This window comes from Pelophylax lessonae (assembly GCF_965119305.1).
Source record: "Pelophylax lessonae genome assembly, chromosome: 7".
NCBI lineage: Eukaryota > Metazoa > Chordata > Amphibia > Anura > Ranidae > Pelophylax > Pelophylax lessonae.
Window position 1 is genome coordinate 163,475,052 of NC_138774.1, and position 17,209 is coordinate 163,492,260.

Consider the following 17,209-nt stretch of genomic DNA (forward strand, 5'->3'; position numbering starts at 1 on the left):
AATAAAGAGGGAATCCGACTTCCGAAAGGATTCAGTGGACGACAGGCAAACCCTGATCGCCCTGACAACATCCAAGGAATGCAATGCAACCTCCTTAGGATTCTTCGGCTTCGCACAGAGCGAAGGTAAAACAATGTCCTCATTAAGGTGAAAGTCAGAGACCACCTTAGGGAGAAAAGACGAATGAGGTCGCAAGACCACCTTATCCCTGTGAACCACCAGATAAGGAGAGCGGCAAGACAACGCCGCCAGCTCTGACACTCTGCGAGCCGAAGTGATTGCCACTAAAAAAGCAACCTTTTTAGACAGCAGAGGTAACGAGATCTCCCGGATATTTTCAAAAGGAGCACGCTGCAACAAGGACAGAACCAAGTTCAAGTCCCATGGCGGCAAAGGCTCCCTCCGAGGAGGGGCCAAATGTCGCACATCTTGAATGAAGGTGCGAATTAAGGAATGAGACGCCACATGGCGCTGAAAAACAGCCAGTGCAGATACCTGGCCTCTTATTGTGGCCAGCGCCAGGCGCTGGTCCACACCAGTCTGAAGGAAAGCCAACACTCTCGTCACCGAGTAGGAGCGAGGAGAAAACCCCCTGGACTCTCACCAGGCAAAATAGGCTTTCCAGGTATGGTAATAAATTTTACCAGACGAGGTTTTCCTAGCCTTGATCAAAGTAGGAATGACCTCTGGGGAGAGACCCCTGTCTCTCAGGACCTGTCTTTCAACAGCCATGCCGTTAAAGCCAGCGACTGTAAAGCAGGATGGAAGATCGGTCCCTGAGACAGTAGATCTTCCCGCAGCGGCAGCCGCCAAGGAGGCTCGACTGCTAGTCCGGTGCCGGTGCCACCAGAATCGCCAAGATCGGTTCCGAGGCCAGCCTGCGAAAGAACCTGGACAACAACTGAATCGGGAGGAAAGGCATACATCAGACAATACTGATGCCAAGGGGCAACCAACGCATCCGAGGCGTCCGCCCGAGGATCGCGCGTTCTTGCCATGAACCTTTCCACCTTGTGATATAGCCGAGACGCAAACAGATCCACATCTGCGGATCCCCACTTCGCACACAGCATTTGGAAGACCTCCGGGTGTAGGGACCATTCTCCCTGGTCCAGGGTCTGGCGGCTCAGATAGTCAGCCTGCCAATTCTCCACACCTGGAATGTGAACTGCCGATATTGCCGGGACATGAGTCTCGGCCCAAGACAATGTCAGTCACCTCTCGGGCCACCCGGGCACTCCTGGTGCCCCCTTGGTGGTTGATGTAAGCCATCGCGGTAGCATTGTCCGTCTGTACTCGAACAGGACGGCCCCGAAGTCGATCCGACCACTGGAGGAGACAGCGTTTGATCGCTCTTAATTCCAATATGTTGATTGGAAGGGAGGATTCCTCCGCCGACCAAATGCCCTGGGCAGACAGGTTGCCCAGGACTCCACCCCAGCCTGACAGGCTGGCATCTGTGGTAATTACTGTCCACAGTAACGGACGGAAGGATCTTCCTTCCGACACAGCCGGGGACTGAAGCCACCACAGAAGATCCCTTCTGGTCTGGTGACTCAACGAGACCCTCAGATCCAAGGACTGAGGAAGTCTGTCCCACCTGGCCAGAATCTCCGCTTGGAGAGATCGAGTGTGAAACGGACCAAACGGGATCGCCTCGAAGGCAGATACCATTAACCCCAGGCACCGCATACAGGTCCTGAGCGACCAGGACTAGTTGTCCCTGAGGGACCTGACCTCGTTTTGAAGGGTCCGGAGCTTGTCCGTCAGAAAAACCTTCGCGGGGCGTGGCTTGCGCGCGATCTGGAATGGACGCCTGAGCGGTGAGCTCCCAGTACCCGGCCGACATTCACCTCAGCGACGGGGAACCACAGCATCAGCCCGCATTGGAACTACTCGCATCCGCTGCCCTACTCACCCCGAGTGATGACCAGCCGCAAGAGAAAAGACGGAAGAGGCCCTAAGAAGCTCACGGCTTTCTTCTTTAAGCCGCCCTCACAGTCTGGAGGATTCCAAAATGGCGCCGGCGCGCTCTCTGATCCCGGCGGCCCCGCGGCCTACACTGACTTGCCTGATGCGGCTCCGTTGCCGGCGGAGCCCACACCTCTCACAGCGATGCCGGACTCCTCTCCTACATCCCCGGTTACCAGAAGCCCTGAAAAGTCCCGGATGCGCATGGATCCGACAGATCTCTCTGACCCCGCGGTGAGTAACTCCTTTGCCTCTATGCTCCCAATGAATGAACTGCAATCCTCCATTGCTGCCTTCCCTACCACAGGTCAGCCTGTCCTAGACACCACGATGAAGAACATGCTCATAACATTTCAATCTTCCCTGATGGCTAATCTCACCACAATTATGCATAGGTTCTCCTGTGAAATGAGAGGTGTGGGGCAAAGAGTGTCACGAATTGAGCACAGCATGGAAGAATGCACTGAAACAGTGAACGAACTGGTGGATGCCTATACTGACCAGAAAGAAGATACTGAATGGATAAAACATAAGCTGGCAGATCTTGAAGATCGCTCTCGCCGCAACAATGTTAAGTTGCGAGGCATCCCAGAAACTGTTCCACCTGCCGAACTCTTACAGTATGCTTCTTCTATGTTTTCCACAATGGTGCCTGAATTAACCCCCATAGAATTGACAATCGACAGGATCCACAGGATCCCCAAACCGCGCCACCTTGAGGATTCAGTTCCTAGGGATGTTTTACTACGCCTACACTTCTACCCTGCTAAGGAAAAAATTTTGCAGGTCTCTAGACAGATGGGCACGCTCCCAGCACCGTATGCAGATGTGCAACTGTACGCGGATCTGTCCCAGCACACGCTACAGCAAAGGCGGCAATTGAAGACACTCACTAAGGCTCTTTACAACCATAAGATCACCTACAAATGGCGCCACCCCGCAACGCTGCTCGTCACCTACAATGGGATACCCCACACCATTTCCACTATTGAAGGGGGCATGAAACTCCTTCACTCATGGGGAATTATACCGGATCCTCCTCAGGGCTACCACGACGGAGCGAGAAACCCGCACTCATCGCGCCCGGGGGGCCACCAGGGGCAACAACGGCAGAAATACCGTCCGTGAGTTTTTCAGCTTCCCCTGCCTCACTACTACTTAGCCCGGCCGGGCTACTACTTGTTGTTCTCCTCTGATTTTTGAACAATCCTTGTTCACCTCGGTGAATGACCCCCACCTTTTGTCGGTAAGCCCACCAAGGGATAAATCTTACTGACTTCAGTTCACCAGTTACTTTTTTGATCCACCGCTTGTTGATCATCACCAGTTTTTCTCCACACCCATACGAGCCTGCGCATTTGTTGTGCTCCTACTCTCGCTTGGCTGTGGTTTTTGTTCTTTTTCCTTTGTTTTTCTTTTTTGTATCTCTGTTGTTTTTGTGTTTCCAGCACTGCATCTTCCTCCGGCAGCTGCAGCAACACTAGGACCACAGGACAGTAAGTGCACGTCACCACCTCTTGGAGTGCTCCTCACTCTTTCCGGATAGTGATATCGACGGACGGGCGTTCTCATCCCACATCACTACAACACTCAAGGTACCGACTGTTCTGTTGACTCGGATCTCCACTACTACTTTGTTGTACGTGTAGCTCACTGGCCATGTCTTTTACTGTCCTCTCTTTGAACGCTAGAGGTCTTAATCACCCCGCAAAAAGGACCTCTCTGTGGTCTACAGCCAATTCCCTAAAATGCGACATTATATGTGTACAGGAGACGCACTTTTCTCAGTCAGCAACACCTAAATGCAGCCATGTACAATTCCCTGTTCTCTACATGGCTTCTGGGAAGAAGAAGCGTAAAGGTGTCCTAATAGCTATCAAGCAATCCTTGGCCTTCCAGCACCATGAAGCAATACTGGATACTAAAGGTCGCTTTATTATTCTTCGATGCTCTATTGACAATAGGAATTACACCATAGTCAATCTTTACGCTCCCAACAACCACCAGTTGCCCTTTATCCGCTCAGTTGTGGGTAAAGCAAAGTCCCTACACTTGGGTAATCTACTTATCTGTGGAGACTTTAATTTGGTTCCTGACAGCGTTCTGGACTCATCTGCCTCTCCCAAGAGGCACAATGCATCCCTTTCCAAGTACTTGTGGGATAATGATCTATTTGACGTGTGGAGGTGCTGTCACGCGGAGGAGAGAGACTATTCTTATCTCTCCCCCCGTCACGGCACCTACTCACGCATTGACCTGTGTGTTACCGATAAGCATTTGCTGGAACATGTTTCTGCTGCAGAGCTCCACACGGCCACCTGGTCGGACCACTCTCCACTCACGATCTCAATACATTGTGGCCCCCCTACCCAATCTGCCTATGTGTGGCGACTTCCTAACCATCTGTTGACCAACCCATCTTATGCCACTGAAATCCAGTCTCATCTAACCAATTTCGTGGCCGAAAATTGCCTTCCTGACTCTGATCCGTTGGTCGTGTGGAACGCTCATAAAGCAGTCCTGAGGGGTGTGTTTCTCCAATTGGGGGCTAGGGACAGGAGGAGGAGGACGCAGCACTTAGACGAATTAACCACCAAGCTATCTTCCCTAGACTCAAAAAACAAACAGGACCCTTCCCCGACTTTGCAATCGCAAATTTTTGCGCTCAGACAAGACCTTAGGACCCTTCTGCTAGAGAAACATAGCTATTTTCTTAAAAAGCGGAATGCTACCACCTACTCGACAGGCAACAAGGCTACCAAGGCCATGGCCACTCGCATTAAGGGACAGCGTCTTAAGTCTAGAATAGCCTACATGTTTCACCCCAAAACGAAAGACAAACTCCTCAAACCCAACCTCATAGCTAATGCCTTTAGCTCGTATTATGAATCATTGTACAACCTTAAGGACGACCAAACAACACACCAACCTTCTCCTTCTGCCATTCATGACTTCCTGGCCCATATCAATTTGCCCTCGATACCTCCCCAGGCCACGGAACATATTAATAGACCATTCACAGACATGGAAATTGAAGAGGCTATCGCCCTTCTCCCTAATTTAAAATCACCAGGACCTGACGGGTATTCGGCCGAATACTATAAACTTTTTCGAGACACCTTGACCCCCCTCTTACGTAAAGTTTTTAACTCTGCTGCCTCCTCCTCCGCCTTCCCGACAGAGATGTTAAGCGCCTTAATTGTGACTCTTCCAAAACCGGGTAAAACGCCCGACCAACCTCAAAACTTTAGGCCCATTTCTCTTTTGAACCTGGACGTAAAGATTTACGCTAAAGTTATAGCCAATAGACTTGTGAATCTTCTCCCCACTATCATCCATACAGATCAATCAGGTTTTACCAAGGGTAGGCAGGCCTCGGACGCTACGAGACGAGTAATTAATGCTATCCACCATGCGGGGCTCTGTGGAGCGCCTTCTCTGCTCCTATCCTTGGACGCGGAGAAGGCGTTCGACAGGGTCCATTGGGGATTTCTTTCGGCGGTCCTACAGAAATTCGGGTTCCAGGGATTCATCCATGATGCCATTATGGCCTTATATTCCACGCCCTCTGCATTAGTCCGTACGACAGACGCGATATCCACCCCATTCACCATCTCCAATGGCACTAGACAGGGTTGTCCCCTCTCACCCCTGATCTTCAATATGATCATGGAAACATTGGCAGAACATATTAGGTCCAATCCCAAAATTTCGGGCATACACATGGCGGACCAACAGCATAAAATCAGCCTCTTTGCCGATGACGTAATCCTAATGATTACGGACCCCTCTAATTCCCTCCAGGAAATTCAAAGGATGCTGAAATGGTTTGGGGAGGTTTCCCTCTACAAAGTAAACGAATCTAAATCTAACATATTGGGAATAGGCATTAATGCTACAATGAGTAACCTTCTCCAGCAACAGTTCCCGTATACATGGGCAGACCACAGTATCACCTACCTGGGTGTGCAACTTACAGCATCTACTAAAACGCTATTTAAACATAACTTTATCCCAGCACGTACCGCGCTACAAGCCAATCTTAAGCAGTTAGCATCCTTTGAGTTTTCGTGGTTGGGCAAGCTAGCGGCTTTCAAAATGATGTACCTCCCCCAACTTCTATACCTATTCAGGACTCTCCCTATACCAATTCCTAAGCAGTACTTTAAATCTCTCCAATCACTATTGTCTACATATATCTGGCAGGGGAAAAAGCCCCGATGTGCACATGCCAAGTTGACCAAACATAGATCAGTGGGGGGAGCCGGTTATGTTGATATTTCAGACTATTATCTGTCATCGGTCCTGACTCCGTTGCAGGATTGGTTTGAACCGACCCCCTCCACTTTGTGGGGCACTATGGAAGCCACCTACTGCACAGGACGGAGTCTGTCTGATTGGCTTTTGGCGAAGACTCTGAATGACAAAGTGCCATCTTACTTACCCCCGTTTATGATCGCTGCAGCTAGGGCTTGGAAAGTACTTGTAACGCAGGACACTCCTCCTTCCCTCCGAACCCCTCTTAAGATCCCTTTGACAGCCCTTCATTCACTCATGGACCAAATCTGTCTTGCGGACTGGCAGAAGAAAGGCATTGCCCATATTGGAGACCTATACCAGGGCTCCAAACTTATTCCCTTTGGTACCCTGCAGACCAAATTTAATCTGCCCGGTACTGCTCTCTTTACATACATGCGAGTGTCTCACTACCTGACTACCCATCAACCTTGGCCACAATTCATCCATTATCACGCTTGGTTGTTCCTCACTAATAAAAATCCTCATACCCAAAAAGGCATAACCACTTTCTATAACCTTTTACACCATAAAATGGCTTTCTCCAAGAATGCATCGCATCTCCTTTGGGAACGTGACCTGGGCGCTCAGTTTACGGACGCACAATGGCTTCAGGCTATACGATCCGTATACTCGGCTACCAGCTGCTCTAATTTGTGGGAACTGACTATTAAAATCTCTCTTCGCTGGTACCTAACTCCTTCTAGGCTTCGCAACTTTGGCCCCCAACATGATGGCAAATGCTGGCGATTGTGTGGACACGACGGCACATTATTACATGTTTTGTGGCAGTGCCCGCACCTCACCCAATACTGGAAAACCATATTTGACATTATTTCTGCAATCACCCTTGTTACTGTTTTACCTTCACCGGGCCTGGCTCTCCTGAGTATCGGCATAGGACAGATTCCCAAACAGTTTAGACACACCGTGACCCATGTTCTTCTTGCGGCCAGACTAAATATAACACGCTCTTGGAAACAGGAACTCCCACCTACAATCCCTGGCGTTATTGACCTTACTAATTTACACTGCACGTATGAACGTGCTCTTTCTCTTAAACACCACTCTGTACACAAAGTGTCCAGCCTATGGGAACCTTGGATTAATTGGTTTGAACATTTGACGGTCCAGTCTTCCCCTTGTAATCTTGCCTAGTTCCTAGTGTGATTAAGTTCTGACTAACTGTTGGAGGGATTTTCCCTCCTTCCCCCTCCACGCTTGGGCACAGTATTGCTCCCCTTTGGGGGTGGCCAAGTGTGGAGTGGGCTCCGAGTCCCCACTAATAGGATGATCCTTGATGAGGACGTCTAACCCTTTATTATCTTTTTACTTTATTATCTTTTTACTTTGGTTTACTAGAGGGTGGTGTACTATGTATACGGAGTTATTCTGATCTGAAGAGTTAATTCTCACAATATGTGCCTTACTGCCTGTGCTGTTTGCAACTTAATTTTGCTGAATGTCTGCCATATTTCTCGTTTTGCTTCTAGCTTCATACAATCCTGGTTATCACTGTACTTTTTGTACTTTCTGTATAATGCTATTTTAATTGCTGTGTACTATCGCATACCTATACCTTGTATGTTTCGTATTTCTCATGTTATTGAAAATTCAATAAAAAAACATTTATGATGAAGAAAAACCTTCGCTTGAGCGGAGTCCAGAATCATTCCTAGATAGGGAAGGCGAACTGAAGGAGACAACGTCGACTTCTGAACGTTGATGGTCCACCCGAACTCCTGAAACGTCTGCACCGTAGTTGACAGATCGCACGTCAGGCTCTGACTGGCACTCGATCTTAACAGGAGATCGTCCAGATATCCCAAGACCGCAATGCAGTGTGCCCTCAACAGGCCCAGAACAGGCGCCAGCACTTTGGTAAAGACCCTTGGAGCCGAAGCGAGACCAAAAGGTAACGCTACAAACCGCTACAAACTGATAGTGGTCCTCCGCTATGATGAACCGGAGGTACCTCTGATGACCCTCGAAAATGGGGATGTGCAGGTACGCATCCTTCAGGTCGATAGAGGCCAGGAATTCCCCTGGACTCAGGGAGGCCACCACAGAGCGGAGGGATTCCATGCGGAACTTCCAAACGCGCACGAAGCGATTCAGAGCTTTTAGGTCCAGGATTGGACGCACCTTGCCCTCCTTTCTGGGCACAGTGAACAGATTGGAGTAAAACCCCCGAAACCTGTCCCGATGAGGCACCGGGACAATCACTCCCTGGGTCAGGAGATCTTGCACCGCTCGATGCCGGTCCTGTAAGCGCCCGGGGGTCAACTGAAGATTTGAGGGGAAAAAAATCTGTCCGCCGGCCGTGAAAGTAATTCGATCTTGTATCCTGATCGAATGATTTCCTGAACCCACCTGTCCGGAATATGGAGCAGCCAAGGTTGGAGGAAACCGCGCAAACGTCCCCCCACCCCTGAAACGGGTGAGGGCGTCCCTTCAGGCAGAGGCGGGCTGAGCTGTCGTGCCGGCATGCCTGGACTTTTGCTTACCTGCCCAGGGCTTCTTCTGGCCACCATGGCCCTTGAAAGGTTTGCCCTTGATTGTGACTTAAAGGCACAAAAGGACCCCCGAGTGGGTCTAAAGGCAGGACCCCCGCTTGCCGCGAAAAGACTTGTTCTTCGGATTCTGGGGCAGCAGAGTGCTTTTGCCCCCAGTGACTCCTTTCACCAAAGTATCCAAAGCCTCGCCAAAAAGGCGAGACCCAGCATAAGGAAAGTCGGCCACTGTTTTCCGTGACGTCTGGTCAGCCGAACAGCTCTTCAGTCAGATCAGTCGACGGTTAAGCACCGCAACACTCGACAGGCGTGCGGCTAAAGGGGCCTCATTTAAGGCCGCATCGCACAAAAACATGACCCCTTTATGAATCTGGTCCACCATTTCCAGCGTAGCAGGTGGGGCAGAATCAGACATGAGAGTGCGTCTAAGCACCTTAGTCCAGTACGCCACCGCCTGAGCCACCATGACAGAAGTGAAAATAGGTTTGAGCATAGAGCCCGCCACCGTATAGGCATGACGGGCCAGAGACTCCAACCTCCTGTCCGTAGGATCACGGAACACCGGGGTATCCTCAGTGGGAACCAGGGTAGCCTTGTTCAACGCGGCCACAGCGTGATCCACCTGGGGGCCACGCACCAGCGCGCCTCCATAGAAGGCGCAAAGGGGTACAGAAGTTTAAGCTGACTAGGCACCGTCAAAGGGCATTTTAAACTGCGCCATTGTTCATTCACTGTGTGATGAAACTCTGCGGGGCAGGGAAAAACCTGTGCCGACTTGCGGGCCCTGTGTGTCCCAAAAGAGGACACAATGGCCGGAGGAGTGGGCTCATCCTCCAAATGTAGTGTTTCTTTAACAGAAGAAATCAACTCACCCATGAGTGTGCGTTCTTCAGGCGACCCCGGGGGAGACACATCAACCCCCTCCCACCTCCGCCTCCCCCTCAGACCCCAGAGGGTCCAGGGATGAGCGAGACCCTGAAAAGGGCACGCCCGCCACAGCAGCCATATCACCATCTGAATCAGAGGAGAGAGATGATCTGGGCCTTTTCCTAGCAGCCCGTTCAGCCATCAGCACCTCCATTTTTGACACCAAAGACGCCACTACAGCGGCCAAAATTAGGTATAATGGGGGGTTCCGCAGAACTGGGGTCCCCCACAAAGGCTGGAGGGAATTTGCTGTTCTGAGAATCCATTGCCAAAACAATGAGGAAAAAAGTACTGGCCCTTTAAAAGCGCTGCGGATAGCGCAGCCCACCGCTATAATCACAGTGTACACAGACCCCCCAAAAAGGGACAAAACTGAGCCAGGAAAGATAGAACAGAGAGATATGGAAGAGACAGTCTGCAGAGCCCCACAGAGTGTTACCACACCGATCGCTGCTCCAGAGGAAAAGGAAGTGAGGTCACCAGAAGCTGAACTATATGCTGCAAGGCCCAGGGAAAATGGCTGCCCATAGAAGTGAATGGAAGGCTTCGGCAAGATGGCTGCCGACATGTGCTCAGAACGATCGTTCTGCCACATACAAGATGGCGCCGGTTGGCGCCAAAACACTACATAGCAAGCTATTGTGAAAGCCCATAGTGAAGCCAGACATGCTGCCCACATCCAAAATGGCGGACCACGCGGTTTTTGGGCGCAGCGGTTACCTCACACAGTCTGCATCTCCCAAAACACCAGAAAGTGACACAGGAGAGGGGCCCCCACACCACACAGCGCCAGCAGTGAATTAAAGCGGACCCCCGCAGGGATCGCATCAGGGAGCCCCACAAATGCACAGACATGAGGGGACACAGCAACACAGGACTGCCACCCCAGACAGATGCCCCACACAGAAAGTACTTACCTGTACCGGATGGCATGGGGTGCCTCTCTTAACGGAAAGCCTCTGTCCTCAGATGACAGGGAATGCCGTCAGCCAAAAACGCAGGACACTGCAGCACAGGACAGCAGATACGTCCAGTGAGGTAGCCACCTCACAGGCTGCATCCCTGCTGTGAGCAGGGATGGGTCGTTCAAAGCGCCAGGGCGAACCATAGCCGAATGCTCAATGGCGGGCTGGGGATCCATCTAACCCTCTGCACTGGAGAGCCAGGGCGTCCAGTCTGATACCCAGCTCCGCATGATCCAACTTCATCCGAATATCCACTAAAGCTGACAAAATAACAGCTAGTAAAGAAAAAACTGACATTTTTCAAATAAAAATTAAAAGAAAATATTAGAAGGCTGAGACTGTAGCCCCAGCACAGGGAAGCCTAAATACTCCTGACGCTAGACAGAGACAAACTGAGTTGGGATGGCTTAATGCAGGGGGGGTATTGACCAGTGGGACAGCCCCCATGGGTGTGTCTATGCTAAAAGCTTTTGTTACTAACAAGTGTTATGCCCAGCTACTCCTGTGGAGCGGAAGTCAATACCCATTGGTGACAACTGTATGAGTGGGCGGCGACTGTCGGAGGACATAAGAGAAATTTTTTTTATTATTATTATTATTATTCCAATCAAATTTTAGACATTTTTATCATTTATTTTAATAAAATGCTTTTGGAGTAAAAATCTATCTAAAGACAGTTTTCTATTTAAGATACATTAATAATTTAGTTTATTCAGCATGAAATGAAGCTTAGGTATGTAGCATAAGTCTGTATATTCTGCAATATTTACATGAACTCAAAGAATGCAAGGACTGCAAGGTGAGATAACATGCCAGTACTGCATTCACACAATTTCACAGTAACCACGAGTGCAAGGCCAACCTGACTGATCTAAACACCAAAATGTTGATGGGGAGCTTGGTTTTCTTCAGTGACTTCTGTTCCTTGGACTGTTGAGATTGGAACACTCATCCAGCCTGAGAGACTTGCATCTGCCATGATAACGTTTCAGTGATAGGAAAGGAAGGGCTTACCCACTGTTCGGTGTGGGGTGGTGACCCACCAGGATAGGAAATTCTTGAAAGAAGCATGGGTAAACCAAGGAGCCTTCTTTTTCTGGGTTGGCAAGATGCTTTGTGGAGAGTTCTTGAATGGAATTGGGCGAATTGTACTGCTTCAAAAAGGAGGCTACCATTAGGCCTATAACTCCTATAGAGAATCTCAATATGGGGGGTTTCTAAAATCAATTCTGGAACATGTGCACTTAGAGAAAGAACATTCTCTTCTGGGAGAAAGACCATTGCTTTGGAACTGTCCAGGGCCATTTCCAAGGGGAAGCAAAGGCTGGAGGGCAGATGTGGATATTGGTCACCCAGCAAAAGGCCAGAAGCATCTCAATTGTCCTGTGCACATATTCTAAAATCGGAAGTGAGAGGAGTCCTTTAGAAGAGGGTCGTCTAGATTAACGGTCCCCAACCTTTTTGGCACCAGGGACCAGTTTCATGGCAGAAAATTTTCCCAGGGGGCGGGGTTGTGATGGACGGGTTTAGAGATGGGATATTCAGAGTCTGTGCTCAGCCCCCTTCATACCATAACCCCCTTCACCGCACAGTACCCCCTTTAAAGCAGTCCTAAGTTCCCCTTCACATCATAGCCCCCTTTAAAGAGCAGTCCCCTTTACATTAACGTAACAGGGACTAACCTGTAAAGGAGGCACTGTAATGAAAAGGGGGGGCTGTGATGTAAAGGGGACTGCCCTGTAAAGGGGGTACTGCGATGTAAAGGGGGCTGCACTATAAAGGGACACTGTGATATTAAGGGGACTGCACTGTAATGATTACAGTGCCCTTTGTAGTGCATTCCCCTTTATATTATAAAGCCCCTGCAACCCCTCCTTTCCTCTCTGACATCACACTTCCCCATTCCTGGCTCCGCATCTCCTGCACAGGACTCCAGGCTGTAATCAGTCTGTGTCCTATCCTGGCTCCCCCGCCCAGCCGACGAGGTCATCCAATTACCAGGGCAGGAGGAGCTTTCCATTCTGATCTGCAGCTCCCCGCGCCCCCTACCCTGATGATTGGAGGACATCGCCGGCCGGGCGAACGGAGGAGCCAATAGAGGACATATGGGGACTACAATCGCCCCTGCTGTGCGTCTAGGTCTTGAACAGACTGTGGACCAGATGTCCACAGATGCCATATATTCCCCTTTTATCAAAGAAAATTACTGACCTTCCAGGTTCCATGCAAAATTTTTGGAATTTGAGGAATTTTAATTTATAAGACAAATGCACCTTGATCGTCCTTGGGATAAAAGGAAAGGAAAGTGGGGTGGCAGAGCTTTGAACTCTATTTTGTATCCCTTTGAAACCACCAATTGAACTCTTGCTCTTAGAAGTGAGGGTGACTCTTCATTGTGAAGAGGGCTTTGGAGAAGGATTGGTGGTCAAGGTGGGTCAGGCATGGTTATGAAACTTAGGGCAGAACTTAGGTTTTCAAAGTGAAGCCTGGTAAAAGCAGTTGGAGGCTAGGAGCTCCAGAGGAGAGTGGTTTTAGGACATTCTGCTTTGAAAGTAAAAACTTTCCCACCTTTGATAAGTTTTTGAAGTACCTCACCAGACATAAATCTTCCTGGGAAAGGCACATGTGTGAAGCACACAGGCAGCTTCACCTGCCCAAGCTCTTAATCATAAGATTTTGTACATGTGAATGGAGATTAGAGCCATTCTGAAAGTTTGTCTGATGGCATTGCTCTAGGGCAGCCCTCAAAATTTCCACTCGGCTGCTCACATTAGGCGAGTGGAAATATGCGGAGGGCGAGTGTGGTGCAGGGAAGCAACGCGAGTCCTTTTTCGATCCAGCGATATGTCCCTTTGCAGCAGCGCTGGTTTCTGTTCCTCTTCTCAAAAGGACACAGAAGCGGCCGCGGGGGTTGTTGGCTTCTGCTGCTGTCAAAATCTTGTGAGGAGGGAACACCAGAAGAGGCGGTTACCTATCACTCCACAGAGCAGGCAAGTATAGAATGCTTATTTTAGGGAACAAATTTAACTGCCTCAAGTTTAATGCCTCCTTTGTAATGTAACTGGTAATCCTGTATGGGGAGACTATATGATACCTTAGATAGACCCCTAGACTTCGAGGGCCCACCTTCTGGTAAACCATGGGATTCAGTTGTGGTGGCGGTGTCTGACTTTGATAGTCCCAGAAGTCTCTATCATGCTGTGGAATTTTACTAAAACACAGTTTTACCTTGGGAGTTTTTGCATATTGTGGTGGAGGACTTTATTAGTATTATCCCTCATTAGTATTTACTAAGACTTCATTGTTGATGATCATTCTTGCTGCACAATTGCATATATACTGTATGAGGTTTATGAGTTTTTGTAGTCATTAATGTATTGTGTTGCACATGTATATCCCTACATTTTTTTTGTTGTCTCACTGCTACTGCATATTTGTCAGAAGTTTTGCATATCATATTTTAAGTATTTTTGCCGGCAGTTGGTTCTCACATACAATTCACTAAAAAAAAAAAAAAAAAAAAAAAAAAACACACACACTGTGGAGAGGCTAAACAGAGAACAGCTATCAAACGCAAGATCTACTTACCTGTTGTAAACTAAGTATAAGTGTTTTTGCACACTGAATCTTATCAATCTGTCGTGTTTTACTCATCGTTTCTTTGATGATGTCCCCATAATCATTGTAATACTAAAACAAGAGAAAACAAAGTAAAATTCGGTACTAAACCGAAAAAATAAAAGAAAAATGAAAGAAAAAGTTAGCAAGCAAAAAAGTACAAACCCAATTCCAAAAAAGTTGGGACACTGTACAAATTGTGAGTAAAAAAAGGAATGGACTAATTTACAAATCTCAAACTTATATTTCATTCACAATACAATATAGATACTATATCAAATGTTGAAAGGGAGTTGAAATGTCATGCCAAATATTGGCTCATTTTGGATTTCATGAGAGCTACACATTCCAAAAAAGTTGGGACACGTAGCAAGAGGCCGGAAAAGTTAAATGTACATATAAGGAACAGCTGGAGGACCAATTTGCAACTTATTAGGTCAATTGGCAACATGATTGGGTATAAAAAGAGCCTCTCAGAGTGGCAGCGTCTCTCAGAAATCAAGATGGGCAGAGGATCACCAATTCCCCCAATCCTGTGGCAGAAAATAGTGGAGCAATATCAGAAAGGAGTTTCTCAGAGAAAAATTGCAAAGAGTTTGAAGTTATCATCATCTACAGTGCATAATATCGTCCAAAGATTCAGAGAATCTGGAACAATCTCTGTGCGTAAGGGTCAAGGCCGGAAAACCATACTTTATGCCCGTGATCTTCGGGCCCTTAGACGGCACTGCATCACATACATAATGGAAATCACAACATGGGCTCAGGAATACTTCCAGAAAACATTGACGGTGAACACAATCGACCGTGCCATTCGCCATTGCCAACTAAAACTCTATAGGCCAAAAAAGAAGCCATATCTAAACATGATCCAGAAGCGCAGGCGTTTTCTCTGGGCCAAGGCTCATTTAAAATGGACTGTGGCAAAGTGGAAAACTGTTCTGTGGTCAGACAAATCAAAATTTGAAGTTCTTTTTGGAAAACTGGGATGCCATGTCATCCGGACTAAAGACGACAAGGACAACCCAAGTTGTCATCAGTGCTCAGTTCAAAAGCCTGCATCTCTGATGGTATGGGGTTACATGAGTGCGTGTGGCATGGGCAGCTTACACATCTGGAAAGGCACCATTAATGCTGAAAGGTATATCCAAGTTCTAGAACAACATATGCTCCCAACCAGACGTCGTCTCTTTCAGGGAAGACCTTGCATTTTCCAACATGACAATTCCAGACCACATACTGCATCAATTACAACATCATGGCTGCATAGAAGAAGGATCCGGGTACTGAAACGGTCAGCCTGCAGTCCAGATCTTCCACCCATAGAAAACATTTGGCACATCATAAAGAGGAAGATGCGACAAAGAGGACCTAAGACAGTTGAGCAACTAGAAGCCTGTATTAGACAAGAATGGGACAACATTCCTATTCCTAAACTTGAGCAACTTGTCTCCTCAGTCCCCAGACATTTACAGACTGGTATAAAAAGAAGAGGGGATGCCACACAGTGGTAAACTCGGCCTTGTCACAACTTTTGAGAGGTGTTGATGCCATGAAATTTAAAATCAACTTATTTTTCCCTTAAAATGATACATTTTCTCAGTTTAAACATTTGATATGTCATCTATGTTGTATTCTGAATAAAATATTGAAATTTGAAACTTCCACTTCGTTGCATTCTGTTTTTATTCACAATTTGTACAGTGTCCCAACTTTTTTGGAATTGGGTTTGTATTTTTACCAGTTAATTAGGAATAAGGTTCTTCTTTAACAGCAAACCTGTCATGTCCACCTGTTCTTGTTCGATAGTCCAGTTGAAGGGAGGGTATAGACTACTGTGAGAAGCCGCTGGGCTTTATCTTCTTTATGCACAGAAGAGGCCCTGTTAACAGTCAGGGTCTAGGTGCCAGGACAACGTGCAGGGACAAAGAATCTGGTTTGAAAACCAGTACTCACAAAGCTAACACTTGGTGTTGTTAATGAGGGAGGCCAGGCCTGCAACCACTTGGTTTCGTGCTCACCCTCTGTCTGCCACAGTCCCTTATCCAATGCAGTGGTATAACTACTAAAGATTTTACTACTTCACTTTGAACATCTAACTTCTTTTAGCATAGTGGCAGACAATGGAAATTTCTGTGTTCCTTATAGAACCCAGTCAAAATCTAAATTTTTTAGATGGACAAGGTAGGATGAGCATTGGAATATAATTAATAGCCATGAGCAACACGCTATTTCTTTCAAACAAGGTAAAAGGTTGCAGAAAATGCACTGGTTGAGCAATATCAAAGGCAATTAGGTACATACCCTCATGTACTGTTTGAAGATGTCGGCAGCAGTGTTCATCTCAACTACATTATATACAATGAGTTTACAGAAAGCTGCAAGCAAATTTCTTCTTTTGTGCAATGCCTCAATTTTACTGGCTTCATCATCTTGCTGGCCATCTTAAAAACATAAAAAAAACACATTAAAATACCTTACTAAACACAGATGGAAAATGGTGGCAAATCGATGTATAGCATGGATGGCTTACATCTACATATTTGTTTACATGCACATCAAAATTGTATACCAAGTTCCAGCAGCAGTAGTGTTGTACCATGTTAGCCACCGTCAAAAGTAGAAGTTTGAAGTTAGGTTGCGGAAGCTAAGAAAATAGTGAAAACGTTGAGGCACACTGGCCTCTTGGGGCTTGAAAGCTTGCACTGCAATTTTTTTTAATATAGACAAATGGTATTACGCAAATAACCTGTACAAAATTTCAAAATCAGTAAAGGTTATCTATTTAAAGCTTAAACAACTAATGTAAGGAACTTGTGCAGAAATATCTGATCAGACAGGCTGCATATCCTGCTTAAATTAACACGTGTCCATTTGGCTAAATTCTAATTAGTGGTAGTAAAGGCTTTTTTTATTTTT

At 47.5% G+C, this 17,209-nt stretch overlaps 1 protein-coding gene across 2 annotated transcripts in view; it reads right to left on the reverse strand.

Annotated features, from left to right (window-relative positions):
• The window catches only part of STAG2 (STAG2 cohesin complex component), a 232,976-nt gene that overhangs the window by 32,302 nt on the left and 183,465 nt on the right, over window positions 1–17,209 (reverse strand). For both annotated transcript variants that reach the window (XM_082262770.1, XM_082262771.1), the window contains exons 26-27: window positions 16,595–16,734; window positions 14,261–14,362 (exon numbers count right to left, since the gene is read on the reverse strand). In XM_082262770.1, coding sequence (XP_082118896.1) covers window positions 14,261–14,362; window positions 16,595–16,734 — 242 coding nt within the window. The remainder of the gene's footprint in view (window positions 1–14,260; window positions 14,363–16,594; window positions 16,735–17,209) is intronic.